We start from the raw sequence: 26,003 nt of genomic DNA, 5'->3' as shown, positions 1-26,003 counted from the left end.
TTTCAGGCAAGAATCTAAACTGTTCCTTTTTAACACAAATCTAGTATTTTGATATTTTCGTATATGATTATGTTATTGAGACCAGAACAGATGTTGAACCTTACATCCAAAAAGCCATGGTAGGTCTAGGGATTGCCTATTACTGTTTTGGTCCTAATATAAGACTGGGAATTTTACGTTTCCGTGTTCAAATGTCAAAAACCGCACTCGTTTTATTTGCGCACGTTTAAATGATTTGTATAATTTCCAACTCGTACTGACATGTGAAGCTGAGCTCAAGGTCATGAATAACCGTAATTTCTGAAGATTTGATGATATACTTTTTTTCCAAAAGAAGGGATTTCGCCATCATGTTGAACGGTCTTGTATCTAAAGTGTTTTATTTTATTAGATGAGAGAATTAAAAACTACTTGTGGTCGATTGTCGTTTGGCTTGGCGTTGTTATATTTATAATACCAATATAATGGTCCGTTATTGGACATTATAAATTTCCCAGCTAACTCATTCTTGGCTGCCTGCGTTTCGCCAAGAATGAGTTAGCTGGGAAATTTATAATGTCCAATAACGGACCATTATATTGGTATTATAAATTTACTCATTCAGGACAAATATTTTAAGTTCCCTATGGGAATCAACATCTACATCATCGTTGTTATATTTTTCGAAGAGTTTGGCTAATCAAAATTGCTGAACTGAAAGAAGTTTTCACCGAGCTCGATAGCTGCAGTCGCTTAAGTGCAGCCAGTATCCAGTATGCGGGAGATAGTAGGTTCGAACCCCACTGTCGGCAGCCCTGAAGATGGTTTTCCGTGGTTTCCCATTTTCACACCAGGCAAATGCTGGGGCTGTACCTTAATTAAGGTCACAGCCGCTTCCTTCCCACTCCTAGCCCTGCCCTGCCCTGCCCTGTCCCATCGTCACTACAAGACCTATCTGTGTCAGTGCGACATGAAGCAAAAAAAAAAAAAAAGAAATTTTCACGGGAAAGTGACAAAGTTTCCCCTGAAAATTGAACATAAAGTATCGAGATTTTGAACTCGTGTACCGGGATTAATGTTTGATGCCGGTTTTGCCGTCTAATTTGCCTGCCTCTTATCCAGAGGGCCCGGGTTCGATTCCCGGCCGGGTCAGGCATTTTTTACCTGGATATAAGGGCTGGTTCCAGATCCACTCAGCCTACATGAATACCTCTATTTGAGGAGCTATCTAATGGTGAGATGGCGACCCTGATCTAGAGAGCCAGGAATAACGGCCGAGAGGATTCGTCACACTGACCATCCGTCACCTCGCAGTCTGCAGGCCTTCGGGGTGAGCAGCAGTTGCTTGGCAGGCAAAGGCCCATTGGAGCTGTAGTTTGGTTTATGAGTATTTGAAAGATTATAATTATACATATTTCATTTTTGTGATGTTTATCCAAATTGTTGATGGTTTTCATTGAACATTTCATTTCATTTCATTGAACATAAAGTATCAAGATTTTGAACTCGCGTACCGGGATTAATGTTTGATGCCGGTTTTGCCGTCTAATTTGCCTGCCTCTCATCCAGAGGGCCCGGGTTCGATTCCCGGCCGGGTCAGGCATTTTTTACCTGGATATAAGGGCTGGTTCCAGGTCCACTCAGCCTACGTGAATACCTCTATTTGAGGAGCTATATAATGGTGAGATGGCGACCCTGATCTAGAGAGCCAGGAATAACGGCCGAGAGGATTCGTCACACTGACCATCCGTCACCTCGCAGTCTGCAGGCCTTCGGGCTGAGCAGCAGTTGCTTGGCAAGCAAAGGCCCATTGGAGCTGTAGTTTGGTTTATGAGTGTTTGAAAGATTATAATTATACATATTTCATTTTTGTGATGTTTAGCCAAATTGTTGATGGTTTTCATTCATTCCCGGATTTTCAGTTTTCCCGTGTTGCATGTTTTATTTTCGTGGTCCCTCCAAAAACAGAGAATCGAGGTTCCACTGTACTATGTACTGTATATATATTTTTTTAGACATTAAAAAGCTTTCTTTTAAGGCTAATGTTTCATCACAAGTGTTTGCAATCATCGGCGTGGACTGTAGTTATCTGCTTGTCATTTGATTTACTGCTTGCATTGATATTGTTCCTATCTCCTTTTCAGACTAGGAGCATTCTGTATGCAGAGTGGCCATCAGCTGGAGCTGTTGACGACATTTTGGTTCAGTCATCTTGTTATCTTATGGAGGCTGCACACTCTTTCAGAGTTTATCTCAAGAACTACCTACAGCCAAAAAAACCTCGTAAAGCAGGAGATCCAGTAGTTGTTCCTGAAAAGCCGACTAACGCAATGATATGGGTAGCCAAAACCTACCCACCCTGGCAGTGCACAGTGCTTACAACTCTCAAGAACCTCTATGATGTATGTATAGTTTTTATACATATCAAAGCTAGGAAGAAGGGCAAAAACATAGTAGAGGACCCAAGGACAGTGATAGATCATTGTGGGGATAGAGGGAATATCTGAAAGAATAGACAAGGATTTGTATAAATACACAAAATGTCAGCAAAAATCATCTCATCATCTTACACTATAGATGGGTTCTTCCCTCAACAATTTTAGCTCTTCTAGATCTTGTTCTATCTCTTTGGCCTCAAGAAGTTTGCTAGTGGTTAAACATTGCATTAACGCATCGAAAATTTTGGCAATGCAAGGATGAGAAAGAGCTAGGCTTGGAAGGTAGTGGCTATGTCATTAACCCAGTCAGTGCTAAACCCATAAAAATACGTGCAGCAACCGATCCATTTACATGCTACGCCAGAAATGCAGGGAAATTCTGAAGGAGAGATGGTTCATGTTTCCTTGTATTTATGTTAGGATTTTGTTTGCTAGCACTGATGAAATGTATATCACCTGTGCTTCTGATCACAATAACAAAAATGGATGCACCACGAAAGAGGAGATGCCGGTAAAAATTGATACCTCATTACCCACCATTTCTAACATTGTAAGGAGGTAGAAATTAAAGAAATCTTACTTGGAATGAGAGGAGAGATGTGTTCATTGCGATGTCCAGGAACCAACCGCTCCACCCGCACAAGTACATATTCCATTGTTGCAGTAGCTACTTGCTTTCCTATTGGACAAAGTAAAGTGCCATGTGATGTCATTCCTATCAATCACGATAATTGATTCAGTTACCAACCCCGGCAGAGTAAAAGCACAAGTAAATGGAAGGCCGCGAGTAATTAACAAATGACAGTTGTTCCGTGTGTACATGTATGTGTTGAAAGTTGGGTAAGGAGGGAGGTAGTTGATCAGTTATTCATATGCATATACGATGTGCTTTTATTAATTCATTGCTTTATTACCTATTGAATACCATTCACGATCCTCCACGAGAAGTGAACAAATGACGGTCGTTCCACTCAAACGTTTGTGTCTTAAACGGGTAACAAGATAATAAACTTAAAACACTATCACCTCCAGCTTCTACCCTAACCAATTCCAGATCAGTGGTCTTGTTCAAGCCCTACCATAGTGAGTCCAGTCCGATGGTCTTGTCCAGGCCCTACCCTAACCAGTCTAGATCAATGGTGTTTGCACAGGAAACTAGAGGCCTAAGTCCACTTTCTGGATCTAACAAAGGAGCTTATGCCCCCAGACTCCCTTCCCTTGTCCCCAGAACACTGGTCTTGTCCAGGCCCTACCCTAACCTATCCAGACCAACAGTCTCGTCCAGCCCCTACCCTAACCAGTCCAGACCAATGGTCTTATCCAGGCTTCGTGTCTCCAACTTGTGGGCTTAGTTCCTAAGTAGATAGGTTGGCAGCCTTGTGCACCGCTCGACTACATCCTCCAGAGAAAGCCGCAAAAAGTACAGGTCATTCTGGAGGTTACCAATGAATATTTCAAGAAGGTCTTAATAGTTTATTTTTACAAATAGTAGACTTCAGAATTGAAATAATACAAATGCGAACGAAAATTTGCGTTTTTTGCACATAGAAAAAAAAAAAAACATTTAATGTGTCAGCCGTATGATGTAGGGTTGTGTGTTATACCTTGCTTTGAACAATACCACAGTAATGTCCATTTTTGATTTTGAACATCATCATTGTTAATTTATGCTTAAATTCAGTTTACTATCTTAAAACATCACTTAAATAACTAGTAAAGCTATTTTTCAGTAATCGCATGTTCTTGGGAAAAAAACTCAGCACAGAGTACATATACATTAAAAAACCTAGCATACATGCATACATACATACATACATACATACATACATACATACATACATACATACATACATTATCATCAGGGCCCGGATTTTGTTGACCTAAAAATGCTAAAAATTGACCTTTAAAATGACCTCAAAATTATCAAATAATGTCCTAAATAGGAACAAAAATGACTTAAAAATCCCGAGTATTTATTTTTTGGAACTAAATTATATACATTTCTAGATGTGAACAATATTGATAATTGATATTTTCTCTAATTTTTACATCGCAGTATGTCAGTTCTTTGTTTTGGAATCTCAGTTTTTCTTAGAAACAAAATGTACAGGTATGAAGATCTTCTGACACCAGGTACTCCTTAAAGAGAAATGATCTGAAGAGGAAAACAACGTTCCTATAAAGATAATCGTAATCGCCGTCGGTTGCAGATTTAACTGTAAAGCTACATATAATGCCATATTATGTAGGTTTTAATATTTACCTCAGACCGTGTTGCAATAGATAACTGTGACCATCCGTAGATTCTCGAAGGTAAAGGAACGTCGATTGTCGGCCAAAATGTTCTTGTACATCGAAAAGCTCCTTTCGACGTCCACAGATGCGAGGCGTGCGTACTTGAAGTGCGCTAAATCACTTAGTGACAGCTCTTCTTCAATATCCACTACACTGAAATCTTCCTCAGTGAGTACCCGGATGACTGAGCACAAAACCTTGTATCCTGTGTTTTTATCAAGAACAGATTTTAGTTTCCGAAATACTGACTCATCAACTTCACTATGCACATTTTCCAAAGCTTTCTGCATTGCTCTCACCAAAGCTGTCGCTTGTTCGATGGTCACACCTCTCTCCTGAAGTCTTGTAATAGCTGACGGCAGGGAGCTAAAATTTGCCTTAATGTACGCCAACTTACTTTGCACATCGTCAGTTGAAAACATCTCTTGGGCGATTTCGATAGCCCTGGTGTTTTGGGCTTCTAGGGAGTTTATTACTCGCTTCACTGCTAAGAAGTTGTCGCTGTAGTACTCGCATGCATTGATCCATGTACCCAACATGTGACTGCAGGCTGTGGAGGTAGTGGGATATCGGGAGCTAGTGACTTAAAGAGTTTCCTGCGCGATGGGGCCTTCAAAAATACCTTTGTTACCTGCGACACAAGTCTATCAATGTCAGGAAAATTCTTCCTCACGTCTTCTGCCACTCTGTGGAAAGCATGAGCTAGACAAGTTACATACACCATTCTTGAATAAAAAGCTTTGATAGCTTTACCAGCTTTAACTATGTAAGGCGCGCGGTCACGAAAAGTGAAACGTCATCGTACCTCACACCATCAGGCCACAGCAGAACCATGGCCCTGTCAAACATTCGACATATTATAGAATGATTGACAGATTCCAGGACTTCAGAATATTTCTTCGGAATTATCTATTTCCAGGGTTCCCACAATTACATTAGCTACATAAAGACCTTCAACATCAGTAGTTTCGTCTACTGAGACAAAAATCTTCTTTCCACTTGTTCTTTCCCAGTTTCTTTGAAGTGTTTTTTCATAGCAGAACGGTATGTAATTTTTCCTTAGCGTAGATTCGTCCGGAATGGAATGACCTGTATACCTTGCTAGGAACTGCCTTAATTCAGGAATGGTTAGTTTATGAAGAGGAATATTCGCTGTGACAAAAACTTCACACAGTTCATTAAAAAAAGGCTGAGGTTGTACCTCTGCTTGATGATGCGTTTTGCATGAGTAACTGTTGAATACTTTTCTTTCTGCTGATATTCTGAATACCGTGCACATGTTTGTCGTGACTGACATGCTGTTGAACAGTGAATCTTTTTGCTGCTGCCACTTTCACTTCACACACTTTACAAAATAGTATTTCACCATCTGTAGAAAAGGTATCTTCCCCGAATTCAGAGACAATTTGTCTGAAATTACCTGCCTTGGATGGTTTACCTTTGGCATTTTAACACGCACTCGAAATGGTTACACACAACTGACATCTACAAACTGTACAACTAAAACTGACCTGAAGGAACAAGGAAATAGAGTACACTGGCAGAAATAAATCACTGCTGACATCACACTGTGAACACACTTCCCTGGTGAACTGATAAAGGCTTAGCCCTCGTCTGAAGGTCACCCAAGAATAGCTTAGCTCTCACCTCCTGTTAAGACACAAAGGTGAGGGATGTACAAAGCTACGTACTCAGCTCAAAACTGAGTGCAGAAACTTTTGAAGATGAACCTTCACGTAAACCTTCAAGTACGTCAAGATATAGCAACTGGTTGGTTGATGACGTAAAACGAGGATTCTTGTTTAAAAATAACTAATAAGAAAATTAAAATAATTAAAAATGGGAAAATAATGACGCAAAAAGCGAAAATCATCATCATCATCATCATCATCATTTCCCTTTATCCAGCTGTAGCCAGGTAGGGGCAAATATGGTTCCCCTCCACTTTCTTCGGTCTTTCCACCACTCCTCCTCCAACACTGTGTCCCAGTCCAGGTTTATTTCTATAATGCTGCGTTGGATGGTATCCTTCCATCTCAGTTGTGGTCGTCCACGGCCTCTCCTTCCTTGGATTTGCATTTCCATCACCTTTTTTGTCATTCTTTCGTCGCTCATTCGCTTTATGTGCCCAAACCATCTTAGTCGGCTCTCCTCTATTCTATCACTCATTTTTTCCACTCCAATTTCTTCCCGGATTTTCTCATTCCTTATTTTGTCTCTTCTACTCTTCTGTATCATACTCCTCAAGAACTTCATCTCGGCTGCCTGTATTCGACTCTCATCCTTCTTTGTCATTGTCCAAGTTTCTGCTCCGTAAGTTGTTATGGGTACGTAATACATCTTGTACATAGTATCCTTTGCTTCCGTTGGCACATCTTTGTCCGATAACATGTTTCTTACACTATGATAGAAACAACTTCCAGCTTGAATCCTTTTACTAATTTCAGCATCCAGTCGAGCATTCTCCATTAATTCACTCCCCAGGTATTTAAGCGTTTCCACTACTTCCAGGGGCCTTGTCTGCAAGTCTAATCTGACCTTTCCCTTCTTTCTCCCCTCTAGTCATAACAAGAGTTTTACTCTTTTCTACACTTATTTTCAATCCACATTCTTCGACCATCCCATTCACCACATTCAACTGTTCTTGAACCTTCCTGTCGTCTTCTCCCCAAATCAAAATATCATCTGCAAATAACATCATGTTCATTTCTCTTCCTCCATATGTTGCTTTTGCTGTTCTCATGATGCCATCCATTACTATTGTAAACAGGATTGGTGATAGAACACTTCCCTGTCTCAGCCCACTAGTTATTTTGAACCAACTTATCCTGCCAACTTGTGTTTGCACGCAACTACAACATTCCTTATACAATGCCATGATCATTTTTATTAATCCCTGTCCAATTCCTTTTTGCACCAGACTGTCCCAAACTTTCGTCCTGGGGCCACTGTCATATGCCTTTTCAATGTCAATGAATGTCATCACCATATCATTCCCGTACTCCCAATGCTTTTCCATTAGTTGTCTCATAATGAAAATGGGCTCTATTGTTGACCTTCCACCTAAAAATCAAATACTTCAAAAAATGACGAAGAAACGACTTAATAAATATGCATTTCTGTAATCTGGCAGCCATTAAGAGCATTTATATATAACTTAGCAACTTTTGTGACGCACGAATTAAAAGATGACATGTCATTGAAATCCGGGCCCTGATTATCATTATAGATAATGCCTTTCAGCATTCAGTCTGCAAGCCTCTGTGAATTTACTAAATGTCGCCACAATCCTCGGTTTACAACTAGTGTTGTGGCCTCATTTAGTTCTATATCTCTTATCTTTAAATCGTTAGAAACCGAGTCTAACCTTCGTCGCCTTGGTCTACCTCTACTTCTCTTACCCTCCATAGCAGAGTCCATTACTCTCCTAGGTAACCTATCCTCCTCCATTCGCCTCACATGACCCCACCACCGAAGCCGGTTTATGCGTAGAGCTTCATCCATCGTGTTCATTCCTAAATTAGCCCTTATCTCCTCATTCTGAGTACCCTCCTGCCATTGTTTCCACCTGCGTGTACCAGCAATCATTCTTGCTACTTTCACGTCTGTTACTTCTAACTTATGAATAAGATATCCTGAGTCCACCCAGCTTTCGCTCCCGTAAAGCAAAGTTGGTCTGAAAACAGACCGATGTAAAGATAGTTTTGTCTGGGAGCTTGACTTCCTTCTTACAGAATACTGTTGATCGCAACTGCGAGCTCACTGCATTAGCTTTACGACACCTTGATTCAATCTCACTTTATATTACCATCCTGGGATAACACACAACCTAAATACTTGAAATTATCGACCTGTTCTAGCTTTGTATCACCAATCTGACATTCAATTTTGTTGAATTTATTACCTACTGACATCAATTTAGTCTTTGAGAGGCTAATTTTCATACCACACTCATTGCATCTATTTTCAAATTCCAAGATATTAGGCTGCAAGCATTCGGCACAATCTGCCATTAAGACCAAGTCGTCAGCATAGGCCAGACTGCTTACTACATTTCCACCTAACTGAATCCCTCCCTGCCATTTTCTACCTTTCAGCAGATGGTCCATGTAAACTACGAACAGCAAAGGTGAAAGATTACAGCCTTGTCTAACCCCTGTAAGTACCCCGAACCAAGAACTCGTTCTACCATCAATTCTCACCGAAGCCCAATTGTCAACATAAATGCCTTTGATTGATTTTAATAATCTACATTTAACTCCATAGTCCCCCAGTATAGTGAACATCCTTTCCCTCGCTACCCTGTCATATGCTTTCTCTAGATCTATGAAACATAAACACAACTGTCTATTCCTCTCGTAGCATTTTTCAGTTACGTGGCGCATACTGAAAATCTGATCCTGACAGCCTCTCTGTGGTCTGAAACCACACTGGTTTTCATCCAACTTCCTCTCAACGACTGATCGCACCCTCCCTTCCAAGATGCCAGTGAATACTTTGCCTGGTATACTAATCAATGAGATACCTCGATAGTTGTTGCAATCCTTCCTGTTCCCTTGCTTATAGATAGGTGCAGTTACTGCTTTTGTCCAATCTGAAGGTACCTTACCAACACTCCACGCTAATTTTACTACTCCATGAAGCCATTTCATCCCTGCCTTCCCACCAGCCTTCACCATTTCAGGTCTAATTTCATCTATTCCTGCTGCTTTATGACAAGGGAGTTTATTTACCATCCTTTCCACTTCCTCAAGCGTAATTTCACCAACATCATTTCCTCCTCCTCATGAGCTTGGCTGTTCGCAACACCAACAGAATGATTTCCTTTTACATTGAGAAGATGTTCAAAATATTCCCTCCACCTGGGATCTATTATGAGTTCACCTGAATTACTGAAAACACTGTTTATTTCCTTTTTGTCTCCCTTCCTAAGATTCTTTATTACTGTCCAGAAAGGTTTCCCTGCTGCTTGACCTAGCCTTTCCAGGTATTACCAAAATCTTCGCATGACTTCTTTTTGGATTCAACAACTATTTGTTTCGCTCTGTTTCTTTCATTTACATACAAATTCCTGTCTGCCTCGGCCCTTGTTTGGAGCCATTTCTGGTAAGCCTTCTTTTTACGTTTACAAGCTGCTCTCACTTCATCATTCACCAAGATGTTCGCCTTTTACCCCATCTTTACACACAGTTGTTCCTAGGCATTTCCTTGCTGTTTCTACTACAGCATCCCTGTATGCCACCCATTCACTTTCTATATCCTGAACTTGCTTACTGTCTACTGTTCGAAACTTCTCACTAATCATATCCATGTACTTCTGTCTAATTTCCTCATCCTGGAGACTTTCTACCCTTATTCGTTTGCAGACAGATTTCACTTTCTCTACCCTAGGCCTAGAGATACTTAGTTCACTACAGATCAGATAGTGATCTGTATCATCGAAAAATCCCTGGAAAACTCGTACATTCCTAACAGATTTCCTGAATTCAAAGTCTGTTAAGATATAGTCTATTATGGATCTGGTACCCCTAGCCTCCCATGTGTAGCGGTGAATAGCCTTATGCTTGAAGAATGTATTCGTTACAGCTAAACCCATACTAGCACAGAAGTCCAGCAAACGCTTCCCATTCCCATTAGCTTCCATATCTTCCCCACATTTACCAATCACCCTTTCGTATCCTTCAGTTCTATTCCCAACTCTCGCATTGAAATCGCCCATTAGCACTATTCTATCCTTGCTGTTGACCCTGACCACGATGTCACTCAATGCTTCATAGAACTTATCAGTTTCATCCTCATCTGCTCCCTCACATGGTGAATACACGGAGACAATTCTTGTCCTAATCCCTCCAACTGACAAATCTACCCACATCATTCGCTCATTTATGTGTCTAACAGAAACTATGTTGCGTGCAATGGTATTCCTGATAAAGAGTCCTACCCCAGATTCTGCCCTTCCCTTTCTAACACCCATCAAGTACACTTTATAATCTCCTATCTGTTCCTCGTTATCTCCCCTTACCCGAATATCACTTACTCCTAGCACATCCAGATGCATCCTCTTTGCTGAGTCAGCCAGTTCTACCTTCTTTCTTCCATAAGCCCCATTAATATTGATAGCTCCCCATCGAATTCCATTTTGTTCGCCAATTTGTTTCCAAGGAGTCCCTCGCCTGTCAAATGGGAGTGGGACTCCATTACTCCCATAGATCCGAGGCTTGCTTAAAATGTTCTGAGATTGGTAAATTCATGAAGCAGGATGCTACCCTACTTGCACATAGTCCAAGTGAGGATCTCTCCTCTAACAGGTTATGGACCACCGGTGAATTGTATAGTCCTAGCCGCCTGTGCACAAGGAGGGCCATGACTCAGAATATGTCAGAGATGCCCACTCCCATTCCATAGCAACTGGTATCCCGACTCTCAGGACCACTTACTAGGCCACTGAGCCGTTGCCCATGGTTCACAATCTAGGTCGTGACTACAGTAACCCACACCATGAACCATTAAAAAATTTTTTTTTAAAAAACAACCTAGCATTGCTGCTAAATTTTAATATTGTTTTTAAATATTCATTTTCAATTTTATAATGTGTTGAGGGTGTATTAATAAAGCGCCTAGCATTTTGGATTGGAGGAGGAGGATAAGAAGAGGAAGAAGAAGAATTCATAAATCTCTCCATGGTGTGGCAGTTATAATCTGTTATCTTTAGAAATGGTTAAATCTTGTATTTCTCAACTCAGAAAGCCTGCCTAAACGGAAGCCGCCTCTGCTGATGTTAATTTGTATCTGTTTTAATGTTCATGTAATGATCTTTTTATTTATATTTTTTTCTGGCCAGTGTAGATTACGTTTCATGCTGATGCTGTGTTGTTAATATCTCAGTTGATACAAATGAATTGTCTGTGGAAGGAGGTTGTAGCTCAGTAATGAGAAAACGAGTCCCTAGCCTTCCTGTAGTGGTGTGAACCAGTAGCACTGCTCGACTTGTGCCTCTCCATCGACTGCCGCTAAATGTTTGCAGGTTTAATATTTACAGCATTAGCGGTAGTTGTAGTTGTCAGTCCATTGATTGGTTTGATGCAGCTCTCCGTGTCACTCAAACCTTGCTGACATTATCATTATGTAACTACTACATCCTAAATTAATTCTAATCCATTTATTATACTCATGTCTTAGGCTCTTCTGTCATTATTACCCCATATGCTTCCCTCAACAACAAAACAAGTCCTGGTTGTATGTTATCAGTTTCTCCCTTCTTATAGCCAAATTTCACTGAATTAATCCCCTTTCACCAACTGGATTCAGTATCTCTGTTTTAATTTTTATGAGCTGATCTACCCATTTGATTTTCAACATTCTTCAATAACATTACTTTTCAAAGACTTGTATTGTGTTTCTGCCTGCACTAATTATTATCTATGTTTCACTTCTTTACAATGTTATGCTCCTCACAAAAGGCTTCAGAACCATCTTTCTATTAGCATATCTTTTTCTGAGGTTATGATCTTCCTTGCTTAATCTAGTTGTTTTATATACCAGTGATAAATCAGTGTACTCTGAAAACTTGATTTATCGAACGTTTGTAGTGTGATTGTGGGGTGCATGAGCATTCTCAATGCAGTATAATGTTGGTTACAAAATCCTGTTGATCAGTGGTAGGGTGCCCACCTCTGGATCATTTTCCAGTTTCCTGGGAGTGGTGTACAGGTGCTTGCCATCTCCTCCTGTCTTCATACATCATCATGATTAGAACATTTGTCCAACTGAGACCTCTCTCCTCCACATCTGATTTTACTATGCATCTCAAAAGGTCTGGGTTATACATTCGGCAAAGGTATGCTGAACTGTGCTGTGAAATTCAGCAAAATTTTCATTAAGACAAACATAAATACATAAGTAACATTTGTGAAGAAATTGAAGCACACAATAATCATAATGAAACACATGACCTATACCACAAAGTTAGGCTGTTATCAAATAAATTTAAACCCAGAATGTGGTCATTAAAAGATGCCAGTGGTAATAAAATCCATGACTTTGAGAATATATTAAATAGATGGAGGGAATTCTGTGAGGATCTCTACAAGGGAGAAACAGTACAACCAAGGATGATCCTCTGGCATGGATTTGAAATAGAGCCAGACAACCTATCTCAAGAGATGGAACAGGCAATTTCGTCATTAAAACTGAATAAGGCACTTGAATCAGATGGCGTAACAGTTGAGCTCCTGAAGGAGAAAACAGCATTCGTGTACAGATCATCACAGACATTTACAACAAGATTTGGAGGCATGGCATTTGGCCAGCTGACTGTGTTGCATCCATTTTCGTCCCTCTGCACAAGAAGGGTTCCACAGCCAAATGTGACAATTACAGGACCTATGCCCTCGTGTCATATCCAAGTAAGATCCTGATGTATATACTTAAAGGGAGACTTCAAGCTTTCCTTGTTTCAGAGATCACCACCAGAACAAGCTGCATTTGTCCAAGGTAAAGGCACAAGAGAACAGATATTAAACATCCGTCAGTTGATTGAAAAAGAAACCCCTTTTCCCTTTGCAAAATTCAGGTGATCATAAATGTCTCTTGGTCATGGCCATCCTTCAACGGCTGTTAGGCTGCACAGTTGCTAGGTAATATTGTCTGGCCACCAATCCGTATCTTACATCACAGCCTGCATGGTTGCTGGGTTATACTTCTGTCATGCTAACTTCCATAATGCAAATTTGCAGATGACCCCTAGCCATAAGACATATTTATCTCAAAAAACAGAGAATTTCAACTTCCTCTTATATGCACTTTAGATTACCAGAAGGCCTTTGAGTGTGTCCAGTGGGAGAAAATCTGGCGAGTTTTGTTGGAAATTGGTGTTCCTGCACATCTGGTTTGGGTGATAAGGAATTTGTATGAAGCCAACTCAGCTATGGTTAAAATAAATGGCAAACTGCCTGGGAATATCAAGATCCAGAAAGAAGTCTGGCAGATTTGTATACTGTCACCTGTGCTGTTCAATATCTATAGTAAATATATCATGAAAGCTGCATTTGAGGAATAGGACAGCAGATTTCTTGTTGATGATCAGAAAATAACCCATAACAGAGCTAATTTTTTTATGTCAAAAATGTCAGTGCTCAAATGGGACTGCAAACTAACATGAACAAGACCAAAATAATGATTGTTGATAGAGCCAAAAAATTAGCCAGCACAGATTCATTCAAGGAATTTGAGAACGTATCAGAAATGCTATACCTTGGTTTGCGTTCCTGTGCTCCTGATATTAAGAACAACTATGCCCAAAAATGCAACGATAAATTTGTTCCATTTAGGGAAGGATCGCTTTATCTTGTTGTTACTGAAAATGAGAGTATTTTCAGTTTTCCTCTGTGGAGCCGAGATGTGGACTCTTCGTGCTACAGACCTGAAGTAAATCAATTCTTTTGAAATGCTGTGCTGGCGAAAAATGTCATGCATACCTTGCACAGAATTTTGCACCAGTTATTCTACGAAGCATGTTTTTTAAGTACCATATTTAAACATGGCAGATGCAGTGCTTTGGTCATTGTTCAGAGCATGCGTGCTCAGTACATACATCTGTATGCTAACCACAAACGCCATTACAGAAGTATTTACGCTTGTTTGTGCATATTGATAATGTCTCTGACAAGTAAAGGTCTTGCTGAATGTGAAGTACGTGCTGCGATTCATTTTCTAAATGGGAAAAGCGTGAAACCTGTTGAAATTCATTGGCAGATTAGTGAAGTATATGGAGAACACACTATGAGCGAAGGTATGGTAAAAAAAAAAAAAAATGGGTTAGAGCATTTAAAGAAGGCCGTACTAATGTCCACGACGAGAAGCGTAATGGGCGACCTTATGTCATTACTGAAGACTTGGTGCAAAAAGTTGATGCAAATGTTCGAGAAAACAGACACTTTATGATTTCGTCATTAAGTTGCGAGTTGCCTGATTTCAGGGAGTATTCTTTATGAAATTGCATCAGGACACTTAGATTATCGGAAGTTGTGCTCACGCAATCCAAAAACAAATGCCATGGCATGCTCACAAGGGGGATTTTTTTGCTTCATGTTCATGACAATGTGCGACCTCACATGGCTAATTGCCTCTGTATAGACGCGACCAAGTGTCTAGTGACTACCACTTGTTCCTGCACTTGGAAAATGATTTAGTAGGTCAGTGCCATGACGATGATGACCTAAATGCAACTGCGCGGCAGTGGCTGGCACATCAGGCGGCAGATTTCTATGAGGATGGAATTCAAAAGCTGGTTTCACAATGTTACAAGTGCCTTAATATGCTTGAAACTTATGTTGAGAAGTAGTTTAAGGTACAGGCTTACATGTAAAAAAAGAAAAAAAAGGATTGTTTAAAAAATTGCATTTCTTTTTTTCTGTATCAAAACGGTACTTACTTAAAAACATGCCTCATATTTTAAACCAACTCAGCCCCAGAGTAAGATTTTATCATCAATATGTAAACAAAGAGTTTTACAATTCTTTGTACACACTATGCGATATGGGAATGACAGCGTAAAAAAACTTTTCATTCTTGGAAATGTTCCCAGCAAGAAAGATCATGGACAAGATCCCACTCGATGGTCAAACATCATCAAGAATATTACCAGATTGAATCTCTTTAATGTAGCACATGTGGCCGAGGACTGCAATAGATGCAGACAACTGAGCAGTAGTCTCATCAGAATTGAGGAAACGATGAAAGAGAGAGATCCAGCATATCCTTGGTCTTTTTTTTTTTTCCTTGGATAGTAAGGTAAAATTAAAACACAATATCCCTATATCAAAAATAGAAAGTGTAGAAGAAGAATGAACCTAATTTAAAAACACATTTGTTATTTTATTACAATCTGATTTATGTCGCACCGACACAGATAGGGAAGGAAACGGCTGTGGCCTTAATTAAGGTTCAGCCCAGTATTTGCCTGGTGTGGGACACATTTGTAAACTGTGCAGAGAAGAAATTTTTGGCAGAACTTTGGCGAGAGTGAAGGAAAAGCAGACACCTTGGTGGAATGAAAAGGTGAAGGAGGATGTTAAACAATGGAAGAAAGCATGGTAAGAATGGACTAGAGATAGGAAAGAAGAAAGTAAGATTAAGTATCAGGAAATTAAAAGTAAGTGTAAAAAAAAAAGTGGTGAATGAGGAAAAGAAAAAAATGTTGGGAGAGATTCACTCGCGAGTTGGGAAAGGATGCAAATGGTGGTAAAAGGATGTTGTATGGGTTGATAAAAAATAAGAGAAAAGAAAAAATCTACATAATACAAATGAAGGAAGAAAGTGGAAATGTAATAACAGAATAGGTAGAAGACTATTTTGATAAACTCCTGAATGTGAGAAATGATGTAGAAAAGAGTGTAGTAGTAAATGAGATGGAAATGGCTGTCAATCAAATGAAAACAGGAAAAGCAGCAGGGATGGACGAAATGTGTGTGAAAATGATAAAGGCTGCAGGACCTATTGGCCTACATTGGTTATATAGGCTGCAAAGGTGTATCATCATCATCTTCATTTCCCGTTTCCAGCTTCCCGGATCGGGTTGTGAATCAAAGACCTCCATCGTTGCCTGTCTCTCCACCACTCTTCTCCTTTTTTAAGTACATCTTCTGGTTTTCCTTCCCTCTTCTCTCTGCACTCCCACACTGAATCTGTCCACCTCTTTCGGCGTCTTCCTCGTGGTCTCTTTCCTGTTAACTTCTCTGAAAAAGCTTTTTTTGGCACACTCTCTTCTCCCATTCTCATCACATGCCCATACCACTTTAGCTTTGTTGTTTCTATCCTGTCCTAAGTTCACTTCAGACTTGAACTTTAAGAAATCATATCATGACAAGAAGATCATAACCATAAGTTTTGTTATTATCAGTAGTTTAATGTCAAAATTATTCCTGCAACATTGTCTTTGTTATACATATGTTTTAGTTATCACATAATCTGTTTAATTTTTATTTGGCTGAAGATGACCACTAAGTCGCTGAAACTAGTCCCAGGACTTATGTAATATAATTTATTATACGAGGGCTATTTTTTTTTTCAAGGTCCGATCGGTTGCGAACGTCAAACGCCCGCGAATATATGATGAACCGCTGCGCAGATGTGTTGCGCAACGTCTCTGAAATGACCGTTATGCGCCTCACCTCAGTCCCGTCAGTAGTGAACGTGCAGCGCGCTCGTAAACATGGCTACAACGATCGCTTCGCCCGCCAAGTGTGAAGTGCGCGGTGTAATTCAATTTCTTCAGGCTGAGGGGTGCAATGCAGCCGACATTCATCGCCGAATAAGTCGTGTGTATGCTGAAACGTGCATGAGTGACAGCAAAGTGCGACAATGGTGCAGGAACTTTACAGCAGGGCATACAGACGTCCATGATGCAGGCGGCCAGGGAAGGAAGCGTGTGTCAACCGATGATCTTGTTCAGCGTGTGGATCAGGCAATTCGAGAAAATCGTCGGTTCACAATTTCTGTGTTGAGTGCTTCGTTTCCTGAAATTTCCAGGTCAGCTCTCTACACAATTGTGAGTGAGACACTTCAGTACCACAAATTTTGTGCGAGATGGGTTCCGAAGATGCTGTCTGACCGTCACAAAACACAGCGAATGGGCGCCGCTTTAGCGTTTCTCCAGCGCTACCATGATGAAGGACCGGATTTTTTGAACAAAATTGTCACAGGGGACGAGACATGGGTTCATTTTGAAACGGAAGAAACAAAAGAGCAATCCAAACAGTGGATGCATTCGCACTCCCCAAGTAAGCCAAAGAAATTCAAGCGAACATTCTCCAACAGAAAGTGTATGGCTACTGTGTTCTGGGACCGGAAAGGAGTTCTGTTGGTGGAATTCATGGAACGTGGTTCCACCATCACTGCAGCCACATACTGTGCGACTATTCAACGTCTACGACGGGCAATTCAGAATAAGCGGAGAGGGATGTTGTCATCAGGCATTGTCCTCCTCCATGACAATGCTCGGCCGCATACTGCAGCTGCCACCACGAACCTCCTGCAGCGTTTCCAGTGGGACGTTTTCGATCACCCAGCATACAGTCCGGACCTGGCTCCATCAGATTTTCACTCTTTGCTCACATGAAACGCTGGCTAGGAGGACAGCGTTTTGACACCGACGAGGCGCTGCAGACCGGCGTACAAAGATGGTTACAGGCGCAGGCGGCGACGTTCTATCAAAAGGGCATTGACAAGTTGGTACCACGCTACGACAAATGTCTCAATCTGCGAGGCGACTATGTTGAAAAATAGCTGTGATGTATCAGTAAGTGTTACTAATAGAAAAGTATCAAATTTGTACTGCTGTTTCATTTTGTGACCAATCGGACCTTGAAAAAAAAAATAGCCCTCGTATATGTATATATGTATATATGTATATATATATAATTGCACTTCAGTACGGAACAAAAATGAAATTTATAGCTTATGATTAATCCATATCAACGCCTAGCCACGAGAAAATGGGTAAACAGAATTTAATGAAAATTGGTATAGAATCGGGGAATACAAAACTACAGTGTAAACTATAAACAATTTTATTCACCCTGGATGGAATGGTAGTTTAGGGGAAGGCGCCAAAAATTTAATTTTTAAATAAATATGTTATTGGTCCTATCAAATAGTACTACATAACAGAATTCATAGAGGATACAGTTTCCAATCATTTATGTTTTATTCAGTTTTACCGTACAGACTATAATAAGAGTGGTATTTCAGAGTCGGAAGAAAACTAAATATGAACACCTACAATATCGAAAGCTCATAAAATTGATCAACAATAATATTACATTGACCATTGTTTGTTGTGATGTTCTTTGTTATTTGTTATGTTGCCATTCATCTTCGATAGTTGGGATTGCTGCTGCATGCCGAGTATAACAACCTGCCTGAATATTGGCGGGGCATAGCGGGCGAGTTAGATTTCTTCTCTAGCATAAGATTCCTCTGATTCATGCAATTTCTGATACTGCTGGTACGTAACACAATGGTTCATCATGGCATTCCAGCTATTCAATCCCTACTCTGAGACACTGATCGAAATGAGCAGCGTGCACATTTAACGGAATAATGGCAGAGCAGTGTTCACGGCTGTCTGCAGCATGGTCATTCCAGCGTACTACTGTTCGTTAAAAGTGAGAAAATGTGTGGTTTTTCATTGATAAAGTATTTCATATGATAGCATTGCTTTTAATTGTGATATTCCTACTGTTGGTGTCATAATGACCTATGTTGATTTCAGTTGGGAAAACCACTAAGGCAGTCTTTCTGAGGATGTAAAATGGCAGGTGCAGAGTGAGAGTCTGCCGTTATAATGAAAATTCCCCAACTTGGTTGTGACTGATGGTAGGCAAAAGAGCCTACCTACAATGAAAATTTCCTAACCCAGTCTTAACATAAACAAAGATGTTTGGTGACTTGGTGACTTCCCCGTCACGTTTCTAGGATAACGTTAAGAGCTATGCAGTTTAATACAGTCTTACTCACAACGTTATACTACATAACCTATAATTCTGTACACAGTGTAGAATTCCATAGTGAAGCACGGGTATATCTGCTAGTAGTTACTAAAGTTACAATAATTTAAACCATTATCGTCCTAGTTTCCCCTTATCCAGCTCCTGCTGGGTCGGAGTATTTATGGCACCTCTCCGCTTTCCTCTCTCCTTCCACCATGCCTCTTCCATCATTTTCCAGTCCAGGTTTCTTCTTCTTGTACTCCTCTTTATTGAATTGATCTACCTTGACCAAGGTTTCCCTCTTGCTTTCTTTCCCTCAAACTTCATCTCAATCATCTGTTTAGGTATTCCCTCCTGCTCCACCCTCTTTACATGTTCAGATAATGCCTTAGTTTATTTCTATCAATTCTCTCATTTAGGTTTTTCATTCCGACCTCCTTTCTCACATCTTTGTTTCTCAGTCTGTCCTTCCTTATCATAATTCTTAGGTATTTAATTTTGCTGGCTTGAATTCTACTCTTCTGCCTACGTGTCATTGTCCAGGTCTCAGTTGTGTAGGTCAAAACGGGTGTATAATACATTTTGTACACTATCCCTTTACATTTCCTTGGTACTTCCTTATTCCAGATAAGGTTTCTTATACTCTGATGGAGTGCATTGCCCTGTTGCACCCTCTTACTAATCTCCGTGTCCAGCCTTGTATTCTGCATTAATTCGCTCCCTAGGTTTTTAAAATTGTCGACAATTTCAAGGCCCTGAACACCAATTTTCACAATGTCTTTCTTTTGTCTTTCTCCTCAGATACCGCCGTGGTCTTGCTTTTATGTGCGTTGATTTTCATACCATACTTTTCAATTTCCATGTTTAGTGCATCAAGTTATTCTTGTACCTATTTGCAGTTTGTTCCCCAAACCACAGTATCATCTGCAAAAAGAATAACTTCATCTCCCTATTCCCATATGCTTTCTTTGTCTCCTTCACAATTTCATTCATAACCATTAGAAACAAAAAAAGGCCACAACACATATGCTTGTCTCAGTCCAGTTTCATTTCTAAACCGTTCTATCTTTCCAAAAGCAGTCTGTATGCTGCCGACACAGTTTTTGTCATTGCTTGCACATTTCTACTGTTTGTGTACCCAGTTTCTTTTTGACTGTGGTTTTCCCATACCTCCTCCCTGGGAACACTATTGTATGCCTTTGTTAGATCATGACCAGATTCTTTCCATATTCCCAACTCTTTTACATTAATTGTCTCATGCTGAAGATTGGGTCCACTGTAAATTTTTCACTTCTAAAGTCATACTGTTCCTCTTGAAACACTCCTTCTACCTTTCTTTTCATTCTCCTCTCTAATATTCTTTCCACTATTTTTGCCATTTGTGATAAGTAGAGACGAGAATTATAGGCACTAAAAACACTTAAAATAGGCAGGCATATAGGCTCTTAAATTAGCCAAAATAGGCATTTAAATAGACACTAATGATTAAAATAGGCATGAAAAATTACTTATAATTTAATAATACACTCAATTACTATAAAAGTAATTTACAAGCAACGTTTCAAAGTTTTCCGGTAACAATCTTGTTCTCCTCTCGTGCATAATGTTTTTGTACTGAGGGAAAGATCTCTCAACATCACATGAAGTGATTGGACAAAACTTCAATGAAGTCACTTCATCTGGTTTTATTTTGCTGACAGCGGCTGCCTTCCCAGAGGTCAAAACTTCCCCTGACTTCTTCCACAATCCTAAATGACTCCACCAGGGGCATGTCACTCTTCTCCAACTTGGTGATTGCTCCCGGCAGCTTGTTGAAATTTGAAGATGCCTCGGTTTATGCAGGGGGATATTAGCTCCCAACATTGCAGTGCATAGGTCTGAAGAAAATGGTTGTTGGTCGTTGCCCAAAGTGGACTGGTAGAAAGGCTGCATTGATACAGATTTCTGTACTCTTATCAGATGCATCACAGGAGGCCTATTTCTAAGTTGATCTATGTGGTATTTTTCTCACATTTGATCTAAAAAATAATAAAATTGGCATAAATTACATTGTCCCTATATCTTAAATTTCTACACTTGGGCTAATTGGCAATATATCAGGCATTTGTTTCATAAAATAAAGACTATCAGATATGATATTTCTAGAAGTACAAAACTTTAAAGTAGTAACAAGGGAATTAGTAATTTACATGGAAATATTTCCTCAAAGATTTTCAGTTATAATTTGGCAGTATTGTGTCGAGTTCACCGTGTGAAAATATAATTAAAGAGGCGTGAAACAATACCGGAGTAGCGTAGAGGAGAGATCCGTCCTTTATGCTTGCCAAGGACCCATCAAGCTGGCCTTAGCAGTATTCTTACTTATATAGAAGAATGAAAATGGGGGCACTATAAATCTCAATTTGTGAACATTTTATTTGTTTCTATTCGCCCAATTTGGTCAGCCGGGACAGCTGTCATGAAGACTATTTTCTGTTGCCTGCAATAGATCCTGCATCATGTGTGCCCAGAAGGCCGCCATCCTCGTTGAAGATTAGAAACTGCGCAATTTGAAATTGCTGTGACATGCGGCAAAAACCTTATTTTTGTCACAATTTAACAAGATTCTAGAGGGGATGCTAGAGCTTACGCCCCTGAGACTCTCTTTGCTCCTCCCCACAAGCACAAAGGTTACTAACTGGACCTCACCAATCCAGACCAACGGTCTTTTCGCTGGCCTGGTCTTGTAAATATAGTCTTGGCAACCTTGTAAAACATGCTGTGGCATCGTCCTAGCTGGGCTACATTGGATCTGCAACCTGTGTTTCGTGAAAGCTTACCGGAAGTGTAATAGAATTCACGATTTTTTAAAGGGAGTTTTAAAAATTGCATTTCAGTTGTAAATCTCTATTTTCACGGGAAATGAAGCACAGTTCAAAACACCGATTTAATTTTCATCCATTCTGTGACAAGAGACCACCGGCGTTCTAACTCCTTGTTCAGTAATTCAATGATTATTTATATTTTAGCAATATAAATTATTGAAAGTTCACGACTAATACAGCGTTGCAACAAAACAACTTGCCACAATACATAAATTAATAGGCCTATATATCCTACAATGAAATGCGATCATAGTTCTCAATCACAAAAAAGGTAAAAGGAATAAATTAACTTACCTGCTTACAACAAGCTTGCCAGATTACCCTTCCATCCGTAGTGAAATTGGTATCCCCTGTGATCCACTGCTTCAACCAGTAGGACTTCAACGATTTTCTTCTAATTCTTATTCTTCTTCTTCCACTTAACAATGAATCACAACATGTTCTGAACATAAAGCATATGCTTACAACAGTTTGCATCGAAAGGGGGATACAGGGCATATGGGTTGTGCAACATAGTTCGACGTTGACTGATTCTCGCATATGTCTTAGGAGGTTGGAGGGATTGAAGGCTTCGAGGTCAAATTGTTCCATGTTTGTCCCGATGGAAATTTCCCTAGTACTATTTCTGGTAACATCTGAGAATTTCCATTTCTGTTTGTGGGGTAAATAGATAAGAAGATAATTCTGTCGAGCACACTACGTACAATATAAATGCACTGGAAGAAAATAGATTTTTTAAATACACTCTTTAGGCATCAAATAGGCAATTATACTCCAAATAGGCACAACCCCTGATATAGGGATTTATAGGCACAATAAAACCAACAAAATATAGCTAAAAAGACCCTAAAGCGGATTTATGTCTCAAAAGCCTACGTTTCTGAACACAGGAATAAAATAAGAATGTGATTCCTGTATAGTTACCACACACTTTCTGCCCCCCTTCTTAAAGACTGGTACTATTATTCCTTTTCCCCAGTCTTTTGACACATAAACCATAAGACAAAAAATTAGCAAGTGCTTACCCCAAGGAAGAAAATTGGAGCCCTCCATGAACAGGAGCATTCCCAACAACGCAACCGCTCTCCAGGACACAAATCAGAATCCATCCATGCTACCACACGTTACCAGAGAAAGAATGCAAGCATGATGAAACAGGAAATAGGACAGCAGATTTACATAACCAGTAAGCATGTTGGAGTTCTATCTTTAGGTTTCAGTCAGATCTTTGTCCTTGGTGATATTCTGGAAACATTGTTATATTGTGTAGCTGAATGAGGAGCATCAAATTTGGCACTTGGTCTATACTGTGTCCAATAATTTCACTACACGATCTTGAAAACTTGTCAATCTGTTATTTGTTATAATGGAAGCCATTTCTTTTCAGTTTTGACTCAGTTAATTTATAACTGTTAGAAATAGAAAATTCTATTTTAATTAAGTTGTTTTTTTTAGGTATGATCTGTTATGTTTTTTAAATTTAGTGATTCATAAATTAGTTTTGACAGACCGAAAAACCTAATAGTTATAAATTTAAAAATGTAAAAAACATATCAGTATTTAAAATTAAAATGATTTTAAGTAAAACACACACCACATCACACATAGTTCTAATGAACTTCGTTTCTGCTGCCTGAATTCTGCTATACTCATTGTTAGAGGGTTGCCTCTAAACTATACGTGTGAAGCGGTACGAAGTATTTGTGGTACATGGTTGTTTTTGCTTTTTGTGGTATTTTGCTGTCCCAGTGTTGGTTTCTGACTTGATTGTAAAAGTTTGATGCTTTCTGTGACCTGCTGTGCATTTCCTGCTTGACAGTGTTGTAATTCGGAGGTTGTACTTCTGAGGTATTTGAAGTGAGAAACTGATTCTAATTTAGTTCCTTCCAGAAAGAGGTTTGAGTTTGTTCCTCCCTGTTGATAGCCATTTTATGGTCTTTGTGTTACCTTCAGCTCAAAGTTAACAAACATATTGTTCTATGTAGTCAGTTTTTCTGTACTTCAGCTTCTGTTTCTCCCCATAACAGGATATCATCAGTAAATGAAAGGGCATTCAATCTATTGTCCATTATCTTGAAAGACTTCATGATCTTGTTCATTACTGTTATGAATAAGAGTGTTAAGAGGGCAGAGGTAGTCAAATTTTTGTAGGGCTGAAAAAGTCCATTCGACACTCTATCTCGGGCATTGTCGGCATGTAAAAGATCTCTGGCTATACAGTAGGTGTTCACTCATCAAAATTAATTAAAACTCAGCCATAGGTGCTCAAGAAAGATTCCGTTTACTCTATCATCAAGTAGGCCTAGTGTGAAACGGAAGTTCGAAATTGTTGAGGAGGCAGCCAGATGGCGTCAAATTAAAATGCCTGCACACCGTAGCTCAGGTCATGTAATTGTTATTATTATCTGCCATCATAGGTTATACGACTATCCAGATAACAATAATCATGTACTTCCTTTTGAACTTGATTTCCTAATCTGATATTTTTTCTCTTTTGATTTCATTCTGCTACATTTTAGTACTTTTGTTTTAGATTTATGTATTATAATCTTGTATTACTTGTTATACCATTCGTCTGGCTTCTTGGCTGAATTGTCAGCCTACTGGCCTTCGGTTCAGTGAGCTCCGGGTTTAACTCCCTATGGGACTGGAGATTTTAACTGTGTAAGGTTAATTTATGTGGCTCAGAGACTGGGCGTTAGTATTCATCCCGACACATTCCTCACCATATTCACACAATGCACCACGCTATCATCCACCACAGAAACAGAAATACATCCCTTCATATAGGGTTGGCAGCAGGAAGGGAATCTGGCCATAAAATAGGGCTAGATCCACATGTGCAACACACTTCACAGCCACAACCCCACCAGTGTGGGAAAAGCGGTATACAAAAGCATTCTATGCCTGCATCTCACCACTATATAAGAAGTATTAGCAACCAAGGCTATGCTATGCAATCCCATAGACGGCTGTGATGATGCATGACAAGAATGGGTTGGAGAAGAAGCACAATGATAAAGTCAACACAATGAAACAACAATTGAGGAGCTAGATGCAATAACACCGTAAGTCTACTTACGCTGTTATTGCATAAATACCGTTTTGGGATTTCTCGGTCCATTCACTACAACCTAGTCCAGGTCTTAGTTCGCTAGGGTGCCGATAGAGGTCAGGAGCACACTAAAACCAGTACCATGCGCTACGCTGTTATTGCATGAAGCATGCTTCACGAGCGGCACGTTCAGTTGCTGCCAGTTATTTGGCTGGAGAAGATGTCAGCGAGCGCAAGGGAAGGTTTTGTGGCTAGTGCAGACAAAAGGGTTGATGTTCTTTCAGTAATGAAATACTTAAAACCTGAAAATTTTGAGTGGTGTGTGAAAGTCATATGTGCGTAATGATTCCCTAGAGTCTGCTAATGCAGCATGTGAAAGGTGAATCATCCTGATTTTGGTCAATGATGCCGTATTTAAGTATTTTAAACAAGTAAGACATACAATGTCTAAATCCTAATTATATACTTTGTGATCTGTTTTTTGTTTCTTTTCATTTTTTAAGTTTAGAGAATCACTTTTTAAATGAAAATAGGAATAAAAGTTGTTCAGAAAGCAGTGTTTCTAATTTTGTAACATTTCAAATATTTGTTGGGGAAGGTGGGGAATTACCGTAGCCTAATACTATAGTTGGGGAGAACACTGTAACAAACCTCTCTCGGCCCTTTGCGCAATAAAGAACGAAAAAGGTGAATATTATATAACGAATAAACGTATTTTTACCTTTCTTAGTTGACAATTATTTTAATGAATTTGTTCTTAATTTGAGTAAGTTTGGACATTTTAGAGAACTGAGGTGTGATAAACTGCCACTTTTGTTCCTCTATAGTGGGCGATCATGCTTTTCTATCTCCCTGATCAATACTGGTGTATGGCAAAATATAA

At 39.7% G+C, this 26,003-nt stretch overlaps 1 protein-coding gene across 1 annotated transcript in view; it reads left to right on the top strand.

Annotated features, from left to right (window-relative positions):
• LeuRS (Leucyl-tRNA synthetase) overlaps positions 1 to 26,003 on the top strand; it is a 427,288-nt gene that overhangs the window by 339,971 nt on the left and 61,314 nt on the right. The window contains exon 16 of the mRNA XM_067142663.2: positions 2,124 to 2,381. Within this exon, the coding sequence (XP_066998764.2) occupies positions 2,124 to 2,381 (258 nt within the window). The remainder of the gene's footprint in view (positions 1 to 2,123; positions 2,382 to 26,003) is intronic.

This window comes from Anabrus simplex, chromosome 3 (assembly GCF_040414725.1).
Source record: "Anabrus simplex isolate iqAnaSimp1 chromosome 3, ASM4041472v1, whole genome shotgun sequence".
In the NCBI taxonomy this organism is placed as follows: domain Eukaryota; kingdom Metazoa; phylum Arthropoda; class Insecta; order Orthoptera; family Tettigoniidae; genus Anabrus; species Anabrus simplex.
Note: the sequence above shows the minus strand (reverse complement) of the source record. Positions and strands in the feature narration are given on the sequence as shown.